The sequence below is a fragment of the Diospyros lotus genome, chromosome 8 (genome assembly GCF_014633365.1).
Source record: "Diospyros lotus cultivar Yz01 chromosome 8, ASM1463336v1, whole genome shotgun sequence".
In the NCBI taxonomy this organism is placed as follows: Eukaryota; Viridiplantae; Streptophyta; class Magnoliopsida; order Ericales; family Ebenaceae; genus Diospyros; species Diospyros lotus.
In genome coordinates this window covers 34,541,324-34,560,239 of record NC_068345.1, presented here as the reverse complement: position 1 = coordinate 34,560,239, position 18,916 = coordinate 34,541,324, and the positions used below count along the sequence as shown (strand labels likewise).

Below are 18,916 nucleotides of genomic sequence, written 5' to 3'. Positions count from 1 at the left end.
AGTTTTTCAGCTAGCGAGACAGGTGCATCTTAGTTTTTTTACCCCATCACAATGAAACATGTATGATGTATGACTTATAAATTGGTACACTATGATTGCATATAGGACTTAACTGAAGTAGGAGGCAGACCATAGGTACTTTTGGAGGTCACAAGTGCTGTATTTGATGCAACTTCTGCAAATATGGTTTTGTAACTAAAGGCAATGAGAACATGCAGGAAACTGAGGAAGTTCTTGTTTTTGCTCATAATTAAGAAAATGAAATATACTAAATTGCAGTATATACTAATGCCTTACAAGAGAGAGAGCCACGGATGGAGATGACTTAACAGGCAGTGTTATGAGAGAAGATAGTTTCTTTGCTAACGTAGTTATGATTTAAGTTTTCAAGGATAATGGACTTTTGAACTTCTCACTCTAGGGTTGCCTGCCGGTTGAGACTCCCCTCTGTTGGCAACACAGGTCGGCTCTCTTCTGGTGTGGATTCTTTAAAATGTTAATTCATCATCTCATCTAAAAACTTCAGTTGATAGATAAAAAAGTTAATTTTATCTTTTTATATTACTTACTTTCAATAGATTCTACTATCCTTTCCCTTCCCCCTATTCCCCTTGCTATGTTCTCTCCCCTGACCCTTCCCTCATTAACCTTTCTCCTCCCCTTCCATTGACCCCACTTTGCTATATCATCATCATCATCATCGAGTAGCTGCCGAGTTTTAGATGTTGTTTCAGCTGTTTGTTTCTTCTTGTTGCTTTTATTGTTTGGCCCTTGGTGTTTGTAGTGCTTTTGTGCAGTTTTAGGTTGTCCCCCTTTTGTAGTTTGTTTTGTTCTTTCGGTTTATGCATTTGATTTAGTTATGTATTAGTTCTTAGGAGCATTGGCTTAAGCTTGTCTTAGTGCATTTCTTTTTGTGGGTTTGGTTTGGCCTTGTGCCTTTGGCGGTCAGTAGTCTTCTTACCTCCAAATAGTAGTCGTCTTACCTCCACATATATATATATATATCCACACACTACCTTCTGGATATGTTCTCCGTAACACTCATAAGACACCTATAATAATCCACAAACCACTTTTATTAGTTAAATACATACAAATTTAAATGCGAGGTCTTTAGAACGGTTTGAACCAAGAAGAGACACCATATTTCCGTACCAACAGATTAATTATTGGGAATAAGACCGACTTTGTCGGTAGTAGAAAGAACAGGTAATTTAGTCAAAGGAACTTTATGTTTTAGCAGATGAAATATATGTATATATATATATTAAAAGCCCTTTGTTCATGTTGGTGTGGCAGATTACATATAGCTAATAGCTTAGAGATCTTGTAAACTACGATCTTTTGAATTATTAGGAGATAGATTCACTGCTACAAGTAGTTCTTAGTTCTTGTTCCTGTGTCCTTGCAGAATCTCTAGCAAACGTAATTGTTAAAACACACAACTTTTGACAGGTAAAGTGGATGGAGTGAACCACTATGTATACCCATCTAATTGGAATGATATATAACTATTACTAGTCTTCATGTGCCCCACTAGAAGCCTACTCCAAATAGATGTGCCAATGTGTGTGATGGTTGGTGTGGTGTTGAGTCAATGTCTTCATTATCTTCCTGTCTGTCAAAAGAAATTGCTGGTATTTGATTAAATAAAAAATTGAATTGAAGACAATTTTAACATAAATAATAATATACATGGGGGGGTTTGATGTTGATGTTTAACACACTAAATTATGTTTGTATTAAACACAATCACCTTTTAACAATTTATATTATAAACAATATTCCCTTTGCTCTTTCTCTGCTCCTCAAACATAAGAAATGGTTGGAAAAGTAATAAATTATGCTTTTTATGTATTTCTTTGCTGATTTAAAACGATGAAGAGCAAAAGAAAATTTGGTGTTAGAGAAGGAGATTAAGATCAGTAAATAAGGGTATAATTAACACTTAATTATTATCTTAATTTATAACACTAATTTCAATTTCCAAAATCTAATCGATATATCATACCAATTCACACACAAACAAATCAACCCACAAGAATAATGTTAGAAATTATGACTGATAATTGTGTTATGTGACGCCTCTTCATTATAAGAGAATAAGAAAATCACGTGTTATTATCTCCTCTACTTAGTACCTCTTCTAACGAAGATACGATACATGATTGGTAATCAGTGTTCTAAAAGATGTTAGTCGGGCGCCAGACTAGGGCCTAGCGCCTAGGACGTCTAGGTAGACTGCTATTTTTTTTATTTTTAATATAATTTTATATTATTTTTAAATAAATCAAAGTTAAAAAGATAAATAAAACTTATATATATAAATCAGAAATATATATATATATTTATATAAACAGATTTATAAATATATTATTTATATATATAAATAGATAAATATATAAATTTTATATAAAAACTTATATATATATATATATATAAGTTGGCTAGGGCAACTTAGGGGTCATAGACCTAGATGCTACAGATCCGATTGTAGCGCTCGAAGACCACCCACTTGGTGGCCCTCCTGCTTGAGCTCACAAGCTGCCAGCAGGTGAGGATGGCTAGGGCGGAAAAAGAGTAGCGGAGATAGAACTTGAGTCAGTGAAGATGCGTCAGCAAGGATAGAGCTTGACGACGATGATAACATAGAGACAGTGAAAAGGTCACGATGGAGCTGGAGGTAGCGATAAGGTACTAGTAGCATTGAGGCGACGGTGGCCTTGGGCTAAAGAAAAGGGAGACAACTAAGAGGTAAGTAAAAAATTAGCGTCCCAAGCGACACAATTGAGAGGTAGGTAAAAACTTAAGTGTCCCAGGCGGCTAGGCATCGCCTGGTCCGCCTATGCGTTGATGGCGATTGATCAATCGGGCCAACGCCTAGGGGGCCAACTAGGCCAAATTCGCAGCAGTCAGCAGACGCTTAGCACTTTGCTGGAGCTTAGACAATTGTTTAAACCGATTTTTAGAACACTGCTGATAACAGTTATGATTCATAACATTACTTAACCCACAATTACTCATAATGTCGTCATTAAACCAATGAAATGCAGTTTACATGGCAAGCCATCATATCATATCAGCTCCAACGCCATTGCATGGCTTTGCATGTCGCCATTTTTCTCTGCTCTATTGCTACTTTTCCCTCTCTCGGTAAACCCTAGCTAGCTATGTATATCCATTGACAGTAATTGTTTATAACCATTCTGTACGTTTGGTAGAGATTAATTAGACGGAACTTATCCCCAAAGACGAAAGCCATGTAGCTATGCATTCTATGCATGTCAAGTCAATGTGTTCCCACTTCCCAATAGGACAGTGAACTGTGCGTTAATCTCTACCGCTGGTTTCCATGGCAGCACCCTTTCCATTCCATCATCTCCTTCAAGTTCCCCCTCTCTCTCTCTCTATATATATATATATATATATGTCTTCTATCCAAGGCCTAAATTAAGCTGTCAGAAGGATTTTTTTTTCACGGTTTAATTTATTGATCACATCAAAGCTAGGAGCCATGAAGAGCGCCGGCTTGATGGTGTTTGTTGTTGTGGTCTTTGCTCTTCTTCCATTATCAGTACGCGGCGGCAGTGACTGCACCTGTGCAAAGTCGGAAAACGAGGATGGGAACAAGAGCAAGGCACTCAAATACAAACTGGTGGCAATTGCTTCGATCTTGATCGCCAGCACGATTGGCGTGTGTTTGCCCATCTTGGGCAACGTCATCCCCGCTCTTCGGCCGGAGAATGACATCTTCATCATCGTCAAGGCCTTTGCGGCGGGGGTCATTCTCTCCACCGGCTTCATGCACGTGCTTCCGGACGCCTTCGAGAAGTTGACGGACGCCTGCCTCAAGGGCAAGGCATGGGAGTTTCCCTTTACGGGCTTCGTCGCCATGCTCTCTGCCATTGGCACCTTGATGATCGACTCTTTTGCGACCAGTTATTACAACAAATCTCACTTTGTGGGGCCTATAGAGGAGGAGGGCGAGCATCAAGGGCACGTCCACGTTCACACCCATCCCACCCATGGCCATGCACATGGCCCCGCTTTCGGCTTGCAAGAAGGCTCTGCTTCTTCCGATCTTCTCCGCCACCGTGTTATATCACAGGTCCTAACTAATCAATAATTTCACTACCAGTAGCAATAGCAATACAGTTCATTCTTTGGCATCTTTTTTAAACTATTTGTTTGATCAATTGCTTGTTAATTAGGTGCTGGAATTGGGGATTGTGGTTCACTCTGTGATAATAGGGATATCACTGGGAGCTTCAGAGTCTCCAAAAACGATCAAGCCTCTCGTTGCAGCGCTGACTTTCCACCAGTTCTTTGAAGGCATGGGTCTCGGAGGCTGCATTTCCCAGGTAATAATTAAATTAAAACCAAACAAAAAAGGAGGACACCCTTAATCTCTTCAATTTACATGTTAATTTGATCTTACTGTTCATGAGTCGAGATGAAGGTGGATGCCAATAACATAATAAAGCCGACGCATAGGCGCCGTGCTGTGGGCCCAACTGGCTAGCCACACAAAGAAGATAGCCCATTAATGGTCAATGTCAAAACAGTACGATAATAGTGAATTGAATTGAAAAGCAGCCCACTCCCACATGCATGGATCTGTCACAGCCCTTTCTTCTATAAGGTTAGATTCTCAGCACGGAAACATTATCCTCCACCGAAATGGTCCCAGCCTAGCTAGCTAACTATTGTGGGTGCATCTAGGAAATTTCTTCGTTCCCCACAAGATTTTTATGAATGCCGATTTCACCCAAGCTATTAATTCTCATATCATTAGGAGACAAAAAAAAAAAAAACCCTTCTGTTTTTTCATATTTCTATGTTGGCTCCGTGCGAGTCTGCCCCTCTTCTTGTTACTTTTTTATGGCCTCTGGCCTAAATCTTCTGGCACAATATAAGAAGAATTTACATGGAGTATTTTATCCATTTGGACCAACCAAAAATCATTATTGGACTTTGGTGGTGGTGGTGGTGACGACGAGAAATGGGTTATATCTCAATCAAAATTACTGAGATTTGGGGTACGGTTTAATCTGTAAATGCAGGCCAAGTTCAAGAGACGGGCAGTGACGTTAATGGCGGTTTTCTTCTCCCTGACCACGCCAATCGGGATTGGCATAGGGATGGCAATCTCGAGCAAATACAAAGAGGACAGCTCCAATGCTCTGATCCTGGAAGGCATTTTCAACGCGGCGTCGGCCGGAATCCTAATATACATGGCGCTGGTGGACCTGCTGGCCGCCGATTTCATGAATCCCAGAGTCCAAAACAATCTGAAGCTCCATCTTGCTTCCAATCTCTCGCTGCTTCTTGGGGCTGGGTGCATGGCCCTCTTGGCTCACTGGGCTTAATTAATTATTAACCAAGCATTCATACTTAAAAACATGTATGTATACATATATATATATATATGTATAGATCTTAATTAAAAGTTGTTTTTGTTTTCTTTCGCAGTACCCTAATTATTAATTAGTTGGAGACATTTTGTTCAATTTGCCGTCCATTTTCATTCGTTCCTGAAAAATGAACTGAAATTCATTATCGATACATACTACCAACAAAAGAGAAGAGTTGCAACTGAGTTGGACGGAGGAAAGAGACTACAAGAGATGTCTCTTAATATTAAAATGGAATTACTCGAGAACTCTATTATATATATATATATATATATTTTTGTAGTTTATTAAAATGAGTAAGATAAATTTGTATTAAATTAATATTAATATACTTTTTAGATTAAGATATAAAATGATTAAGATAAAATTATAAAATATTTTAAAATTTTTATCAAACTATTTATTAATTTTTTTAGAATATATTAAAAGACATATATTATTTTTTATATATATAAAATTTAAAATATATTTATCTGAAAGGAAGAGGAGTTAAGTATATCTGAAAAACATCAAATAAGAAGTGACGTGATTTCTTTTTCGAGAGTCGTTATATAAGTTTAATAAAAATATTAAAAATGATAAGAATGTAGAATGTTTTTAATATCTTACATTTTCTAATTTATATCTTAATTAATAAACACTATCTTGGAATTATCGCTCTTGTGCGGTCCCCTACCGCTCGTGTCCTCGATTTCGACAAAAGAAGTAAATCACAAATGAAAATTTTGCCTCATTGCACATGATAAAGAATTGAGCCCACGATTTACTGGTGCAAATCTTAATTTATTGTGATCCAACCACCTGAGCCTTAGAGACAATAAATAAACACTATCTTACATTAGTGCGGAGAGTGTCTTGAGCTAATTCAAATTAATGGGATTATTAGGTTAAAAAAACTAATTTAGGTGTACAGAACTAATTTTTTTTATAAAATAGACCTTCCATAAGTAATCATATTTAGGGTGTGTTTAATAACATGAAAAATATATAAAAAATGTCACATTCAAGGAATTGAATTCCATCTTTAGTGTTTGACATTATATTTTTCATGGAATAAAATTCTATGGTACAATCATTAAAGCATATTTTTGTCTCTTTTTTATGACAAATTCTATCTAAGGGGGAGATGATTTTTATTTTCTATGTAAGTTAAAAAATAATTTTCTTTCCACTAAAATGCTATCATACACACGCTTAATTATTTTTAAGAGAGGAGAGGATATAACCCCTCTGTTGGAGTATGCCCAGAGTGAGTGACCATTTACTTTAGATTTATGAAGGCTAAAAGAATTTACAATTTTATACATGCTATTGCAAAAATTGTGTCACGAGGATTTAAATTTTATTATTATTATTATTATTATAGAATCCAATGACGTCCAAAAAAATAAGACACGTACACGTGGCAGCGTAGGCCAAGTTAGCCGAGCCATGTTCACTAGTCAACTTACTGCTCATCTTAAAAAAGGTTTCACCACGTTGAGCCAAAGGTCAAAATCAGTAGAATAGATGCCAAACAGTAGTGCTTAGTGCTTACAATAATTCATGGTAGTGCTTACAGTTGTCAAAACGTGTCACTTAAGCATTGTAGTATTTTTCGCTCGCAATCCTCACGCTATAATTGTCTACATGGGCAAGTCAAGCACAGCTGATCAACGCGGGTGATTCAAATCTCATCCAAATCATAGCGACCGTATACAAGTCTAATGCACATTCAATTTCTATATCATTTTTATCTGAATTTTTATATAAGTGTCTTCATGCATGCGTAATAGAATCGTAATAAACAACATGATAGAATAGAGATAAATTTAATATATATTCACTGAATTTAAAAAATATAACTACCTATTAACTTGAACTTTAGATTCTTATTACCTGCTCATTGAACTTTAATCAATGTCAACCATCTATCACTTGTTACCTCTTGCAAACGAAAAATGTTCACGTGACTAATGAAATTTGAAAAAAATTAACAAACACCAACTGAAATTTAAAAATGTAATTACTCACTCACCAAACTTTTGATTATTACTACATATTCACTAAACTTTACTCAACGTCAACCATCTATCACCCGTTATATCACCGTCTGATTTTGCAATCAAAAAATATCCACGTGACTAACAAAATTCAAAGTGGCCCCAATCAAATCCTTATTTTCGACCAACTTAGCTCCAACAATAGTGGTTGTCGCCGATCCTCTCACTGCCAACGCCTCGCCTCGCTACCTGGTGCCTCACCGCCTCGCCTCGCCACCTTGCTGCCTGGTGCCTCACTGCCTTGCCTCTCACGTGCCAACCACTGCTATTAGAGCAAGGGAAGGGGATAAAGAAGTGCGAGAGAAAGAGAGAAATATGGTGCTACTGAGTTAATCGAAAATAAAAAATTAATTGGGCCACTTCAATTTTCGTTAGTCATGTAGACATTTTTTGTTTACAAGATCAGACAATGATGTAATAGGTGATGGATGATTAACGTTGAACAAAGTTCAATAAGCAACTAATAATAATCCAAAATTCAATAAATAATTACATTTTTAAAGTTCAATAAATGTTTGTTAAATTTCCTCAAATTCTATTAGCCACATGAACATTTTTCATTTGTAAGATATAACGGATGATAGATAGTTAACTTTAAGCAAAATTTAATAAACAAATAGTAACAATACAAAGTTTAATTCAGTAAATAATTACATTTTTAAAATTCAGTAAGTGTATATTAAATTAACTCCATAAAATAAACTCGTTAATATAAAGTAGCAACATAATTCTTACAAATTGTTATAAATCAAGTAAATTAAGTGATTTTAAATGATCTATAGTATCTTTTATCCCACATTAGTTGGATAAGAACATTTGTTCTTCTTTTAATATATATAGAGTTTATATGAATTTATTAAAACTATGAGAAAATTGGGCCTTGCGTGACAAAATCGAAGATTTGCCCTCCCCTTGCACATTGCAACTTTTTGTTAGTTTTCTTTTTTCATCCTCTATAATTTTTATCTTAAACTAGTCTTACCCAAAAAAAGATGAGGATTGAACCAAACTAGTCTTCATCCTTGGAGAAAGAATAGGTTTTCACTTGACCAATTCTGCTCTTATCTTTTCCTTTCCCTTTATCTTATCTTCTTCTATCTATTTGAACCAGTTTTCTCACTTGTCGATTTCCTCTCAACGTTAGCATTCCTCGCCTATAAAAGCAGCCTCTTGCTGCACTTGTGACAGGCAAAACCCACTGGCCTCTCTGTTCATTCCTGTTGCTATTGTTCTGCCATTATTTTGCTTGGTTCATCCACTGTCTCTTGTTGCTCCTCTCACCCCCAAAACCGAGAGTGCACACAAGTTTTAGAAAAGCTTATTGGCCCCGTTTCTTGCAGCTTAATTAAAGAAATTATAACTTCTAACTTCTTAGATTATAGCTTCTAAAACTTAAAATAAGTTATGAACTTATTTGTTACAACTTCTCAAAAATTGTAATTAAACCGTTATAGTGTTTGATACCATAAGCTGTAAAATAACTTATTTTTGTATAATTATCCATAATACCCTTAATAGTTATAGAATGATAATTTAAAAATTAATTAGTGTATATGTATAAATTTAAGTGTTATAAAAAAATTAATTAGTGTATATGTATAAATTTAAGTGTTATAAAAAAATTAATTAGTGTATATGTATAAATTTAAGTGTTATAAAAAAATTAATTAGTGTATAGAGAGAAAGGAAGATGGCGAGAGAGAAGAAGAGATTTGAAAATAGAGATGACGGTGAAAAAGAGAGACCTTTAATTGCATGGACATAAGAGTAATTCTTTGTTAAAAACAGGGACAAAATTGTCAAAAAAATGTAACTATTTAATCAAAAATTGTAGAAACTGATGTACCCCAACTTTGAAAAAGTCAGCTTCTACCCCTTCTAAAAGCTAGTAGAAGATATAAGCTAGAATTCTAAAAGTTAAAACAAACACTACATACTCACTTTTTTGAAACTAGAAGCTAAAAGTTACAACTTTTAAGATGCAACAAACAAGCTCATTGTATCGTGAGAGATAACCACCTTAACCTTTGCACTGTTTGTGAATAGTGAAAATTATCCTTAAACCTAGTAACATTATTGTCACGCCTCAAGCTTTACATTTACAGTCCACCCTTACCATCTTTTGCAACACAATTCTCTTGCCACCAGCCACCACCATGATTATCAGGAGGCAAAGCTTCCTTTGCATTAAATAGAATTGAAATTAGAGAGGCATGCGTATGGAGTTTAGGTTTAAGGTTTAGAGTTAATGAAGAATCACACAAAACCAAAAAAGAAAATGACTGTGTTCCTAACTATATGATATACTTTCCCAAAAACCAAACAAACCTCTAGGACTTGCACTTTTGGTTTAGATCATTTTTAAAGAAATTTCATATGATTTACTTTTGGCTTACTTCTTTTTTATATATTTTTTCTCTCCCAAATGATTAAATTTAAATTCCAAACCAAATTATATGTAACAACGCATGATAATAAAACAGTCAATAGATGCACAAGTGAGAAGAAATTTGGTATGAAGATTATATATTCACCCCCAACAGATAATATAATTATTATATTATAACATAGATATAATATGAAAAATATATATATTTGTAATATAATATTTAAATTTAGTAATGAAAATTATTATTCCATGGGATAAATTATTTAATATTTTCAAATGCTACATAAATTATTAACATGTAAGCATTAATTACATGAAATATGAAGGTGATCATAACAAATATTTTTTTAAACTACGTAAATAATATGGACACAATTACCTAGCTATATATGTAATAAAACAAATTAGATATAATTTAAATTATATGATAGTTTGTAATATTGATAAGATAAAAAGTAAATTCCATCAAATAAATATATAAATTTCTAACATCACTGCTTATGTTATGCAATTCAAAAAAGCTTTTAACATTTTCAGATATTACTGGAGGCTAGTGGTTTTCCTTTCATTTTGGTGTCTATGTCTATATATATGTATTTATGCGCGTGCGTGCAGGGTGATGGGTCAGTTTGTGTCTTTATGTGTAGCTATCCAAAATAAAAAGAAATGGCTGGTTTACTAGGTTTGGTGGTTCCAACCCTTGTGGAAGGACTAGGACTTGGAAATGGCCTTAATTCATCTTCTCTGTGTCTGTCAAGTGTCAACCTCAGCTTTCAAGTTTATCCACCTGAACAAGCTCAAGTCTACTAAAGTCAAGATGAAACCCTACATTTTGTAAAGAAAAAGAAAATAAGGATAAAAACAAAGAAGGTTAATGAGAGGGATCTTGTATGTTCTACAGAATTCATGATCATATATACTTGAGTATATATACACAAGATTAATTATTTCTTAGACTAATAATGCCAATCAGTCTCTCAACAATCTACACCAGCCAACCAGAAATAAAGGTCTGGAACACACCCTGAAGAAAGTGAAGTGGAAGCCGGAAACCAACTTGAGTTTGAAAACTAAAACTTGAAATGTTGCAGACAAATGCAGCTTAGTAAATAGATCAACAGGTCGATCGATGAAGATGATAAGAAGCACATGAACAGTACACTGATCGACACACTTGCATATGAAATGATAACCATTTGCCGAGCAACAAACAAAAGAAGAAATCATAACCATTTTAGATGTGTTTACCAGGGTGTCAAGTCCACAAATTACCATCTAAAAGCCCCTGGAGTTAAACATTCAATTGTGAGCAGGATGTATGTAAAATGATGATATTGCCAAATTGAAATTCCAATAGTACTACCAAAAGAATCACATACATGCGGAGAAGAACAGGCAATAAGTACAGATATTAAAGAAGTAGCAATCATTGAAGTTACCTTAATCTGTTGTTGAGATGTAATGCTTTTGAAAGCAGAATAAAGATATTTCCTCTACTTCAAATGTTACACAAATGTTTCACTTGTGTTCATAAATTGGAAAACAGCAAACATGTCAACTATGCTTCTCTTTCTTCAGTAAATGACACTAACATTGATCTGAATTCAAAACTTGCAACCACCAACCTTGTTCCAAAGAGAGAGATGAGAGAAGAGTTGTACTGTTAATATTCAACAAAAAGCTTTGCAGCTGGAAAAATCATCTGCCTACACTATTTCTAGCATTACCTGATCCATGTCGAGCATTTCAAAGTCATAATCATCACAAGCTACTGAAACTGCTGGAGAAGCCCCAGCTTATACACACACTTGCATGTCTTTGAATGGATGATACAATGTCTTTCTTCCCTTGCACCTCTACAGGATCTAGAATCCAACTCATGCCACAGTAATAAATTCTTCTGTTTAGAAGCTCTCCATAATATAAAAACCTTGAAACCATGATAATAGCAAACAACTAAAAATGGCTAAGTTATAAAAAACACATAATAGTTATCGGCATAAAAACCTTAAAGACCATGCTACAAACATGAAATTTCCACCAATTACAATCTTGCCACCGTGATTTTCTGGAGGCAAAGCTTTTTTTGAACTGGATTGAATTTGTGACAGAGAACTCACAGCTTTTCAAATTAAAGAAGGGGATGCAAGTAGATTCTTGAAGAATAACAAAACCCAACAAACAAAATCACAAGTATGATCATTCCAAATCTCTTCATGCAGGTTTTGTACAATTTTTCCCCACTTGCTCATCCTCCGGTGATTACCAGTACATTGGAGAAAACCAATTTCTGAAGTCAAAATTCTAAGAATGAAAGCTCACCAAAAAACAAATTTACAGATCTAGCTAGCATTTCAGTTGCCTATTTGCTTCTCCACTAAAATTTATCAAAGGATTACCAGTATACAGGTAGCATGTTGAAGTCTGGTTTCCTTTCTCTTCTTCTTTTTCTTTTTATTTTTTGGCTGTGTGTAACTTCAGCTTTCTTGCATCAACCCTAATGAACTGCAGAGTCTCATGTCTGTCTTTTTTTTTTTTTAATTGCAGCATGCTCGCACCCATCATAAAAAACACACCTTGAAAGAATCTTGATTTCTGAAGCCACAAATTCTGGAATCTTCAAAAGTTTGCCCCAGCATCTCAATGACACAGCTCATGAAAGGAGTTTCATACAACCCATTTTTCTACATCCAACCCTGGCACTGCAACATCTTCCCTCATCAAACCAATGTAGTTTTCTCCCACACATGCTCCAGCCCGAGCAAACAGCTCCACCACTGCAGGCAGCTTTCCATAGTATCTCTTTAAGCCATCCACAAGTAGGCCATCATCCCCCGGATTTCGCACATGCCACACATACACTGGAGGAACAAGATCATCAATTGTTGCCTCCTGCCAGGCATGTTGTCCATCCCTCATCTGATGCTTGTATGCTTGACAGTGCCTCACTCTATGACCCATAGGCCCCACTTGGACCTCAGAGCAATAACCACAAGTTTGGACAGGATACTTCAGCATAAGTTTCATGGCTCCTGACCTCATTTTCTCCCATGCTTGTATGCCTTGTACAGCGAGGCCTAAACATAGGGTAACGCATTAGGATGCACATGGTAAAACACTGGATTCTTTGAAACACATGCTAGAACAAGATACCTACATAAATCTAATAATATATGCATAAAATATTATCGTGTACTTTCTTTCTATCCTGAGACCACTTACTTAATGCCAATAATAAACCCCCCAAAATTTGTAAAGTGAAAACAAGTGAGGTGATCCTATACCCCAAATCCATAGTCAAGTCTTAAATCCTAGAATGCAAACTGTCAAGAAGTCTCAATGTGAATGGGAAACTTTCTTACAAAATGGGTTAATTCTGATAAAACAGACCTTTTATATCATCGCATGGAAAATTTAAGGACTTCTCATCTTCACTGAACTTCTTCCTTTTCCCCCAAAACCCATATGCATTGATATCATTACCGGAAGAATCATCCTTGGGAAACCTTCGCTCAAAATCCAGGACCCTCCCAGCAACATGATATACAGGGAACTTTCTTCTCCTTGTTGGGGAATCAGGAATGTCCACACCTGCTTGAATACACAATTCTACAATGGCAGGTGTTCGATCAACTTGAAGCCTCTCATTATGTGAAACTGCTCTCCCCAATCTGTCATACAGATGAAAAGACTCCACAAGAGGCATAACATGTTCCACACCTCCTCTTTCCCAATTGTGTTCTTTGCTTCTAGGGCTACCAGAGACATTGCATGTTTTTATCTTATGTGGAGGATGACCAACATGAACTTCTCCACACAAGCTGCACAAGAGTTCAACGTTATGTGGGACAAGATAATTAATTTCCAATAAATACATAATAATAAAGTAGCATTAAGGATTCCACACCATTATCTTGAATGCTAAATATTTACTTTTGCATACAAGTTCCCTTGAGCATGGTAGTTTTGGTATGCACATCCTGGAAGACTGAAAAAAAGGTCTATCACAAAGGCAAAACAGGTCACTGCCACATTTTCAAATGTGTCCTTGTATCAACCAGGGTTCCATACAGAAATGCATGCTTTTAAGAATATGTGCTGCTTATGTTCATTTGCGCTAATAAAACAAAGTCAATGGAAGATATCCACTTTTATACGTTTTTGCAAGATGATTTTAGCAAGCTTTATTAGATAGAGCTATGTTTCTTTTCCATTAAGACATGCACACATGAACCATGCTTGATCAACTACACTGGCAGTTTTGCCAGAGGCCAGGCTCTATGGAGGGAATGTCTTACTATATAATATGCATTAGATACTACTAGAGTATGTAAAAAATGCCATTACCTGCATGCATAGATTTGAATATTTCTGGAAACCCCTGTAATGCAATCAAATAGCGCAGCTCTTGCAGAAATAACCTCATGTGCAACTGGGACTAGTTCTTTGACCAATAAACCATTTTCAGGAGGATTTAAAGAAACTTCTCGAACCACCTTCCTCTCTTTCTTTTCCAACCTAGCTTTACGCTTGAGTTCGGTAATACTTGTTACCCATGGCTTCCTCTCAGAGTTCTTAAGTTTCCTTGGCAGCTCGGTATAGCTTGACACAGATGAGTAAAAGGCATAGGGGGGCTTCAATTTTTCTTTATTATCAATCTTTGCAATAGATCTCTGTATAACGCTTTTCACTCGTCTAGTAAACATCTGTCTGAGACTCTGTCAACATACTTAAGATAATTTTTTAGATTAGATTTACTGGCAAAGTGCTTTCCCACATAGTGAGATTAAGACTCGATATGTTGTTTTTAGTGACAAGTGCTTGAAACATAATTGAGAATTATGACTTTAATTTAGAAAGACAAATATCTAAAAAGAGATGAAGAAGGGAGTAAAAAGGGCATGCCCAGTGTGATTCTAAAAGTTGAAGTCAACTTCTAAATGAAATGATGGTACCCACATAAAATGGTGGTCTAGAGCACCCAAATACTCAAACTCAAAGCACTACTAGGTACAACATAACATGGTACCAAATGAATTATTTCATTCTGTATAAGAGATCGAAGAACTTTAGAGGAACAGGATTGATTAACTTGGTTCAGTTTTTTACTGCAGGGATTTGAATGGGAATGGAGTCGTACCTGTAGCTGTCACCTGATATATTTTCCTTTGAACTAAGAAAACTAATAATTTTCAGTTTGTAATTAAAAAAACTCAAAGGTATTTTTTTTTTGTTTTTAATAAGCTGCCTCAACGTTCAGGCGGCATGAATCAAGGACCTGGGAAGAAAAGCATTCCCATTAACCCATCAGTTTGAAACACCAAGAAAACAATCAGAATATCTAAAAATAAAAGTAAAAAATCATTGCTTATGCCCCTGAAATTGAATCATCCCCTTCTAAGTCATAACTAAAACCAGCCGGGTAACTACCAGCATGCAAGCTAAGAAACATATTTTTCTCTCTTCTTCAACTAACCAACTAAACTTGCCCTAATAGCAACTACAGGACTTGACTCAACAAACAGAGAGGCCGACCATGATTGTCCAGCCCAAGGACCCGGCATGATGGCCAAGCCAATTAGGGCTTCTACTAGGGGTTGCAGAAGGCCCTAGCCCTACACGCCGCATGTCTCCGCAATTCAAGAGATTGCCGGCGGCCAAAAGAAGCCATTGCAACTATAATGGATAAGCACGGGGAGGGCAGTGATAAGATGGCTTGGGCTCTGTTGATGCCAGGTTTGGGCCGTGGCAATCAGTGCTGTACCTGAGATTTTGGAGCCTTGAATCCAAATGTAAAAATGGCCTCCCTAATGGTAGTGTACATTCAAATTTTATCTTTTCATAATAAAACATCAAAAAAATAAATAAATATTCATACGAATAAAATCAATTTTTTTCTAAATTATACCGTATACCAAGGAATGAGGCTGCAAAATAACTCCAAAATAAATAAACATGAATGAAATAATTAAAACTCGAATACAAGGAAAAGATTTATTTTAATCATCCCTTGAATGGCAAATTTGAAGCTAATTCATCAAAAATTCAGACTAAAAATAATGAACAGAAAACGAAAGTGCAGAACGAAATTAAATCAAGAACAAAGAAAGGAAATTATGTAATTAGAGGAAGAACCGATTGATATAGCTATTTTTTTATTACCAATGTAATCAGTGAGAACACGACCGTCGGAGAAGCGGCCGGCCGGTGTGCCGGGAAAAGTGAATCCGTATGGTTCCTTCCAGGAGGCGGCGGATGGTTTGGGACAGTTTCCAGTGTCAGCATAGGAGTCTCCGAACACAAAAAGCTTCACAGCACCATGATGGTGACGGCGATGCTGCTTCTCGCGGGCGGCTTCTGATACGGAGCGAGCGAGAGCGAGAGAGGGAGAAGGGTTTGCAGATGGGCAGGGGCGGAGCAGGGTTTGCAGAGGGCCAGAGGCGGTGGGCGCTGAACCAAATCCGCCCCCGTGGGCTGGGCTGACCGAGAGAGGAAGAAGGGATTTCAGATTTATGGGCCCCCTAAAAATAACAGAATTTTGGACCTCTTGGGCCTCACTGTAGATCCGGGCCTGGTGGCAATGCTCAATAAATAGGATCTGGGTTCGTAGAAAATGGAAGAGAAGCATAGAGGAAGAGCGTGAAGAAGCTTGTATGTGCGATTATACAGAAACAGCGAGAGAGAGAGACCCGGGGGGGGGGGGGGGGGGGGGGGGTGTCCGCGAGAAGATGGCCTCGCCGGAGGAGAACAAACTCACCGAAGAGGAAACAAAAACTAAAAAAAAGATGCATTCATATAAGGGAGAAAAATCAGAAACTCGCCGGCGGCCGGAAACCCGAGGTGAGCTCTGCCTTCCTCCTCCTTTCCGACGTTGGCCGGCGCGTCTCTCCCTCTCTACAATACTCTCTTCCCTCCCCCCCTGTTGTTTGCTTGTTGCCCTCCAACACGTTCGCTTTTTGTTTTATTTTTATTTTTAATGAGTACATTCTGATAAATTAATAATATATATCAAATATTAAAAGAGAAAAAAATATAACGGATCTAAAGGGTTTCATAGTATTTTTCTCGGCACTAAATTAAAGTATTAAAATTATAAAAAAGAGTGCATTGAAAATAAAAAAATCAAAAATTAAAGTAACAAGTGATGCAAAATTAAGAGATCCAATTGATAATTTCTTTTCTAACGGGTCAATTAAAGTGTTATTATTAAATGTGAAAATTATTATATATAACTCATAAATACATAATACATATTTTATATTGTTGGATCGATTCTATTATTTTGTTTACATCGGATAATTCTCTTGTTACTTAACACAGACAAAATAAGATACAGAAGATATAACCCTTCACACAAGATCCATTCTTAAAGTCATAAATTGAGAAGTGTAAAAAGTTATCTCAATAAAATTCTTACGGTATAACATATATTATAGATATATGATAGTGACATTGATGCTAACCCAAATCACCCATTTTCTTTGCCCTCATCTCGTTCGAATTTGCTTTCTGATTGCTCTGTCTAATTGTAATTGCATATCAATCTCACATCCCACATTGGAAATGCCACGGAACAAGGTAGGCAAGTTATTATAAAACTGGCAACAAAACCACTCTCAAGTCATACCTTTCTCGGCCTTTTGGCTAAGATCAAGTGTAGTATCTGTTCTTATCAATTTAATATCTGATACGCGGGCCATCGGCCCACACAATATTAAATTTATTTTTCTAGGGGGAGGGTCCATTAGGGTAGCTAGCTACCCGGGCCTTTGCGCGTCGCCCGGGCCTGGCGCAGACCCCACTAATTCAAGTTTAGGCTTTTCGACACCTATCTTGTCATGTTGATGCGAATGATATATTGAAGGCTCGTTGAATTTTTTTGTGTGTACAATTTGCAAGTTATTAATGTACTAATAAGGACAAGGCCAAGATGGCAGAATAAATTATCATTAGACACTGTGTAGAGCAAAAGTCGGGCGATTGGTCAAACCAAAACAGGGAAATGGTTGTTTGGACAAAGAAAAGGGTTTAACCTTCAGCAAATCCCCTACTTTTATTTCCTTCGATCTCAAATTTGAAAGAATCTATTATGGTCAAAAGTTTGAGAGCGATTTGATCTTCAGTTAGTAAAAGTTTATTCATTAATATAAATGAATTGAATTTAAGTTTAATTTATAAATAAATCGAATTTAAGCTCAATAAATTTTAACTTGTGAATACTAATAGATTACATTAGACATTCCTAAATTCTTAAACAATTTTATTTATAAATATATTAATATATTTATTTTTAAACCTAATTTACTATTTATTAATAGTTTGTGAACAATCTCCAGCTCAACAAGATCTAGGTATTTATAAATAGTTGTCAAGTTATGTCACTGTAGTTTCAAATCACCCGCTACACAAATTAATTGGATTTGATTAATTGTCCTACCCCATTATGCTTTTCCCTCTATCACGTGACAGATCTGAGTTGCCTGCATGATCATGATCCACCATAATTGGCGGATTCAATGGCTACAATTGCCCCAAAATTTTCGTACTTGCCTTCACTGCCACTCGCAATTCTCGAAGACTCTTCATGTTGTTAGTGAGTATATAAGCCTGAAAAGAGAAATTGAAAAAGAGAAATGATGGAATGAATAAGTTAACTTTTTGTATTCGTGAACATAACAAAATTACACATTTGTTGAGGACCACGTCCTCTATTTAAATAAAAACTAGGATAACAAAATTACATCAAATCTGAAAATAGGTTGCATAAAACCCCGTAACGGAAAGTATATAATCCGAGATATGCTCTGTGAGAATACTTCAAAATGTGCTCTGTTTTGAATCCAAGATTTGCTCAATCTGTTTGTTGAGATTTCCTTAACCAGCCGAACTACCATTTCAGATTGAAGTTGTTGCCATTGACGCTCTTTCATCCTTCAACGTCTCTCCACTATTGCAGCATGAATTGTGGGAGTTTTGAACCTTATCACTCCGATAGTTATGTTCAACCTTATTACTCATTTGAGTCCCACAATTCACGCTGAGCTACTGGGTTGTGCCAATACCCTCCCTCA

The 18,916-nt window shown here is 36.2% G+C and overlaps 2 protein-coding genes and 1 pseudogene across 6 annotated transcripts; 2 read left to right on the top strand and 1 right to left on the bottom strand.

The window, feature by feature from the left end:
- The first annotated feature begins 3,214 nt into the window (after positions 1-3,214).
- LOC127807106 (zinc transporter 1-like) lies at positions 3,215-5,510 on the top strand. Its single transcript, XM_052344731.1, has 3 exons — positions 3,215-4,108; positions 4,212-4,361; positions 5,064-5,510. The coding sequence occupies exons 1-3, from the start codon at positions 3,515-3,517 to the stop codon at positions 5,367-5,369; spliced, it is 1,050 nt and encodes a 349-aa protein (XP_052200691.1). The 5' UTR covers positions 3,215-3,514; the 3' UTR covers positions 5,370-5,510.
- A 6,498-nt stretch (positions 5,511-12,008) lies between these two features.
- Positions 12,009-16,342, bottom strand: LOC127808313 (APO protein 3, mitochondrial-like). 5 transcript variants are annotated; one of them, XM_052346805.1, is made up of 5 exons: positions 16,008-16,341; positions 14,986-15,123; positions 14,193-14,574; positions 13,236-13,666; positions 12,009-12,922 (listed from the first exon to the last, which is right to left on the bottom strand). In XM_052346805.1, the coding sequence occupies exons 3-5, from the start codon at positions 14,549-14,551 to the stop codon at positions 12,513-12,515; spliced, it is 1,200 nt and encodes a 399-aa protein (XP_052202765.1). In that variant the 5' UTR covers positions 14,552-14,574; positions 14,986-15,123; positions 16,008-16,341; the 3' UTR covers positions 12,009-12,512. The 5 variants fall into 5 exon arrangements, with proteins under 5 accessions (XP_052202765.1, XP_052202766.1, XP_052202763.1 ...); XM_052346806.1 differs by having other exon boundaries at positions 14,193-14,563; XM_052346803.1 differs by lacking the exon at positions 14,986-15,123 and having other exon boundaries at positions 14,193-14,563; positions 16,008-16,342.
- A 1,126-nt stretch (positions 16,343-17,468) lies between these two features.
- LOC127809041 (U2 spliceosomal RNA) lies at positions 17,469-17,645 on the top strand (annotated as a pseudogene).
- Positions 17,646-18,916: the final 1,271 nt, after the last annotated feature.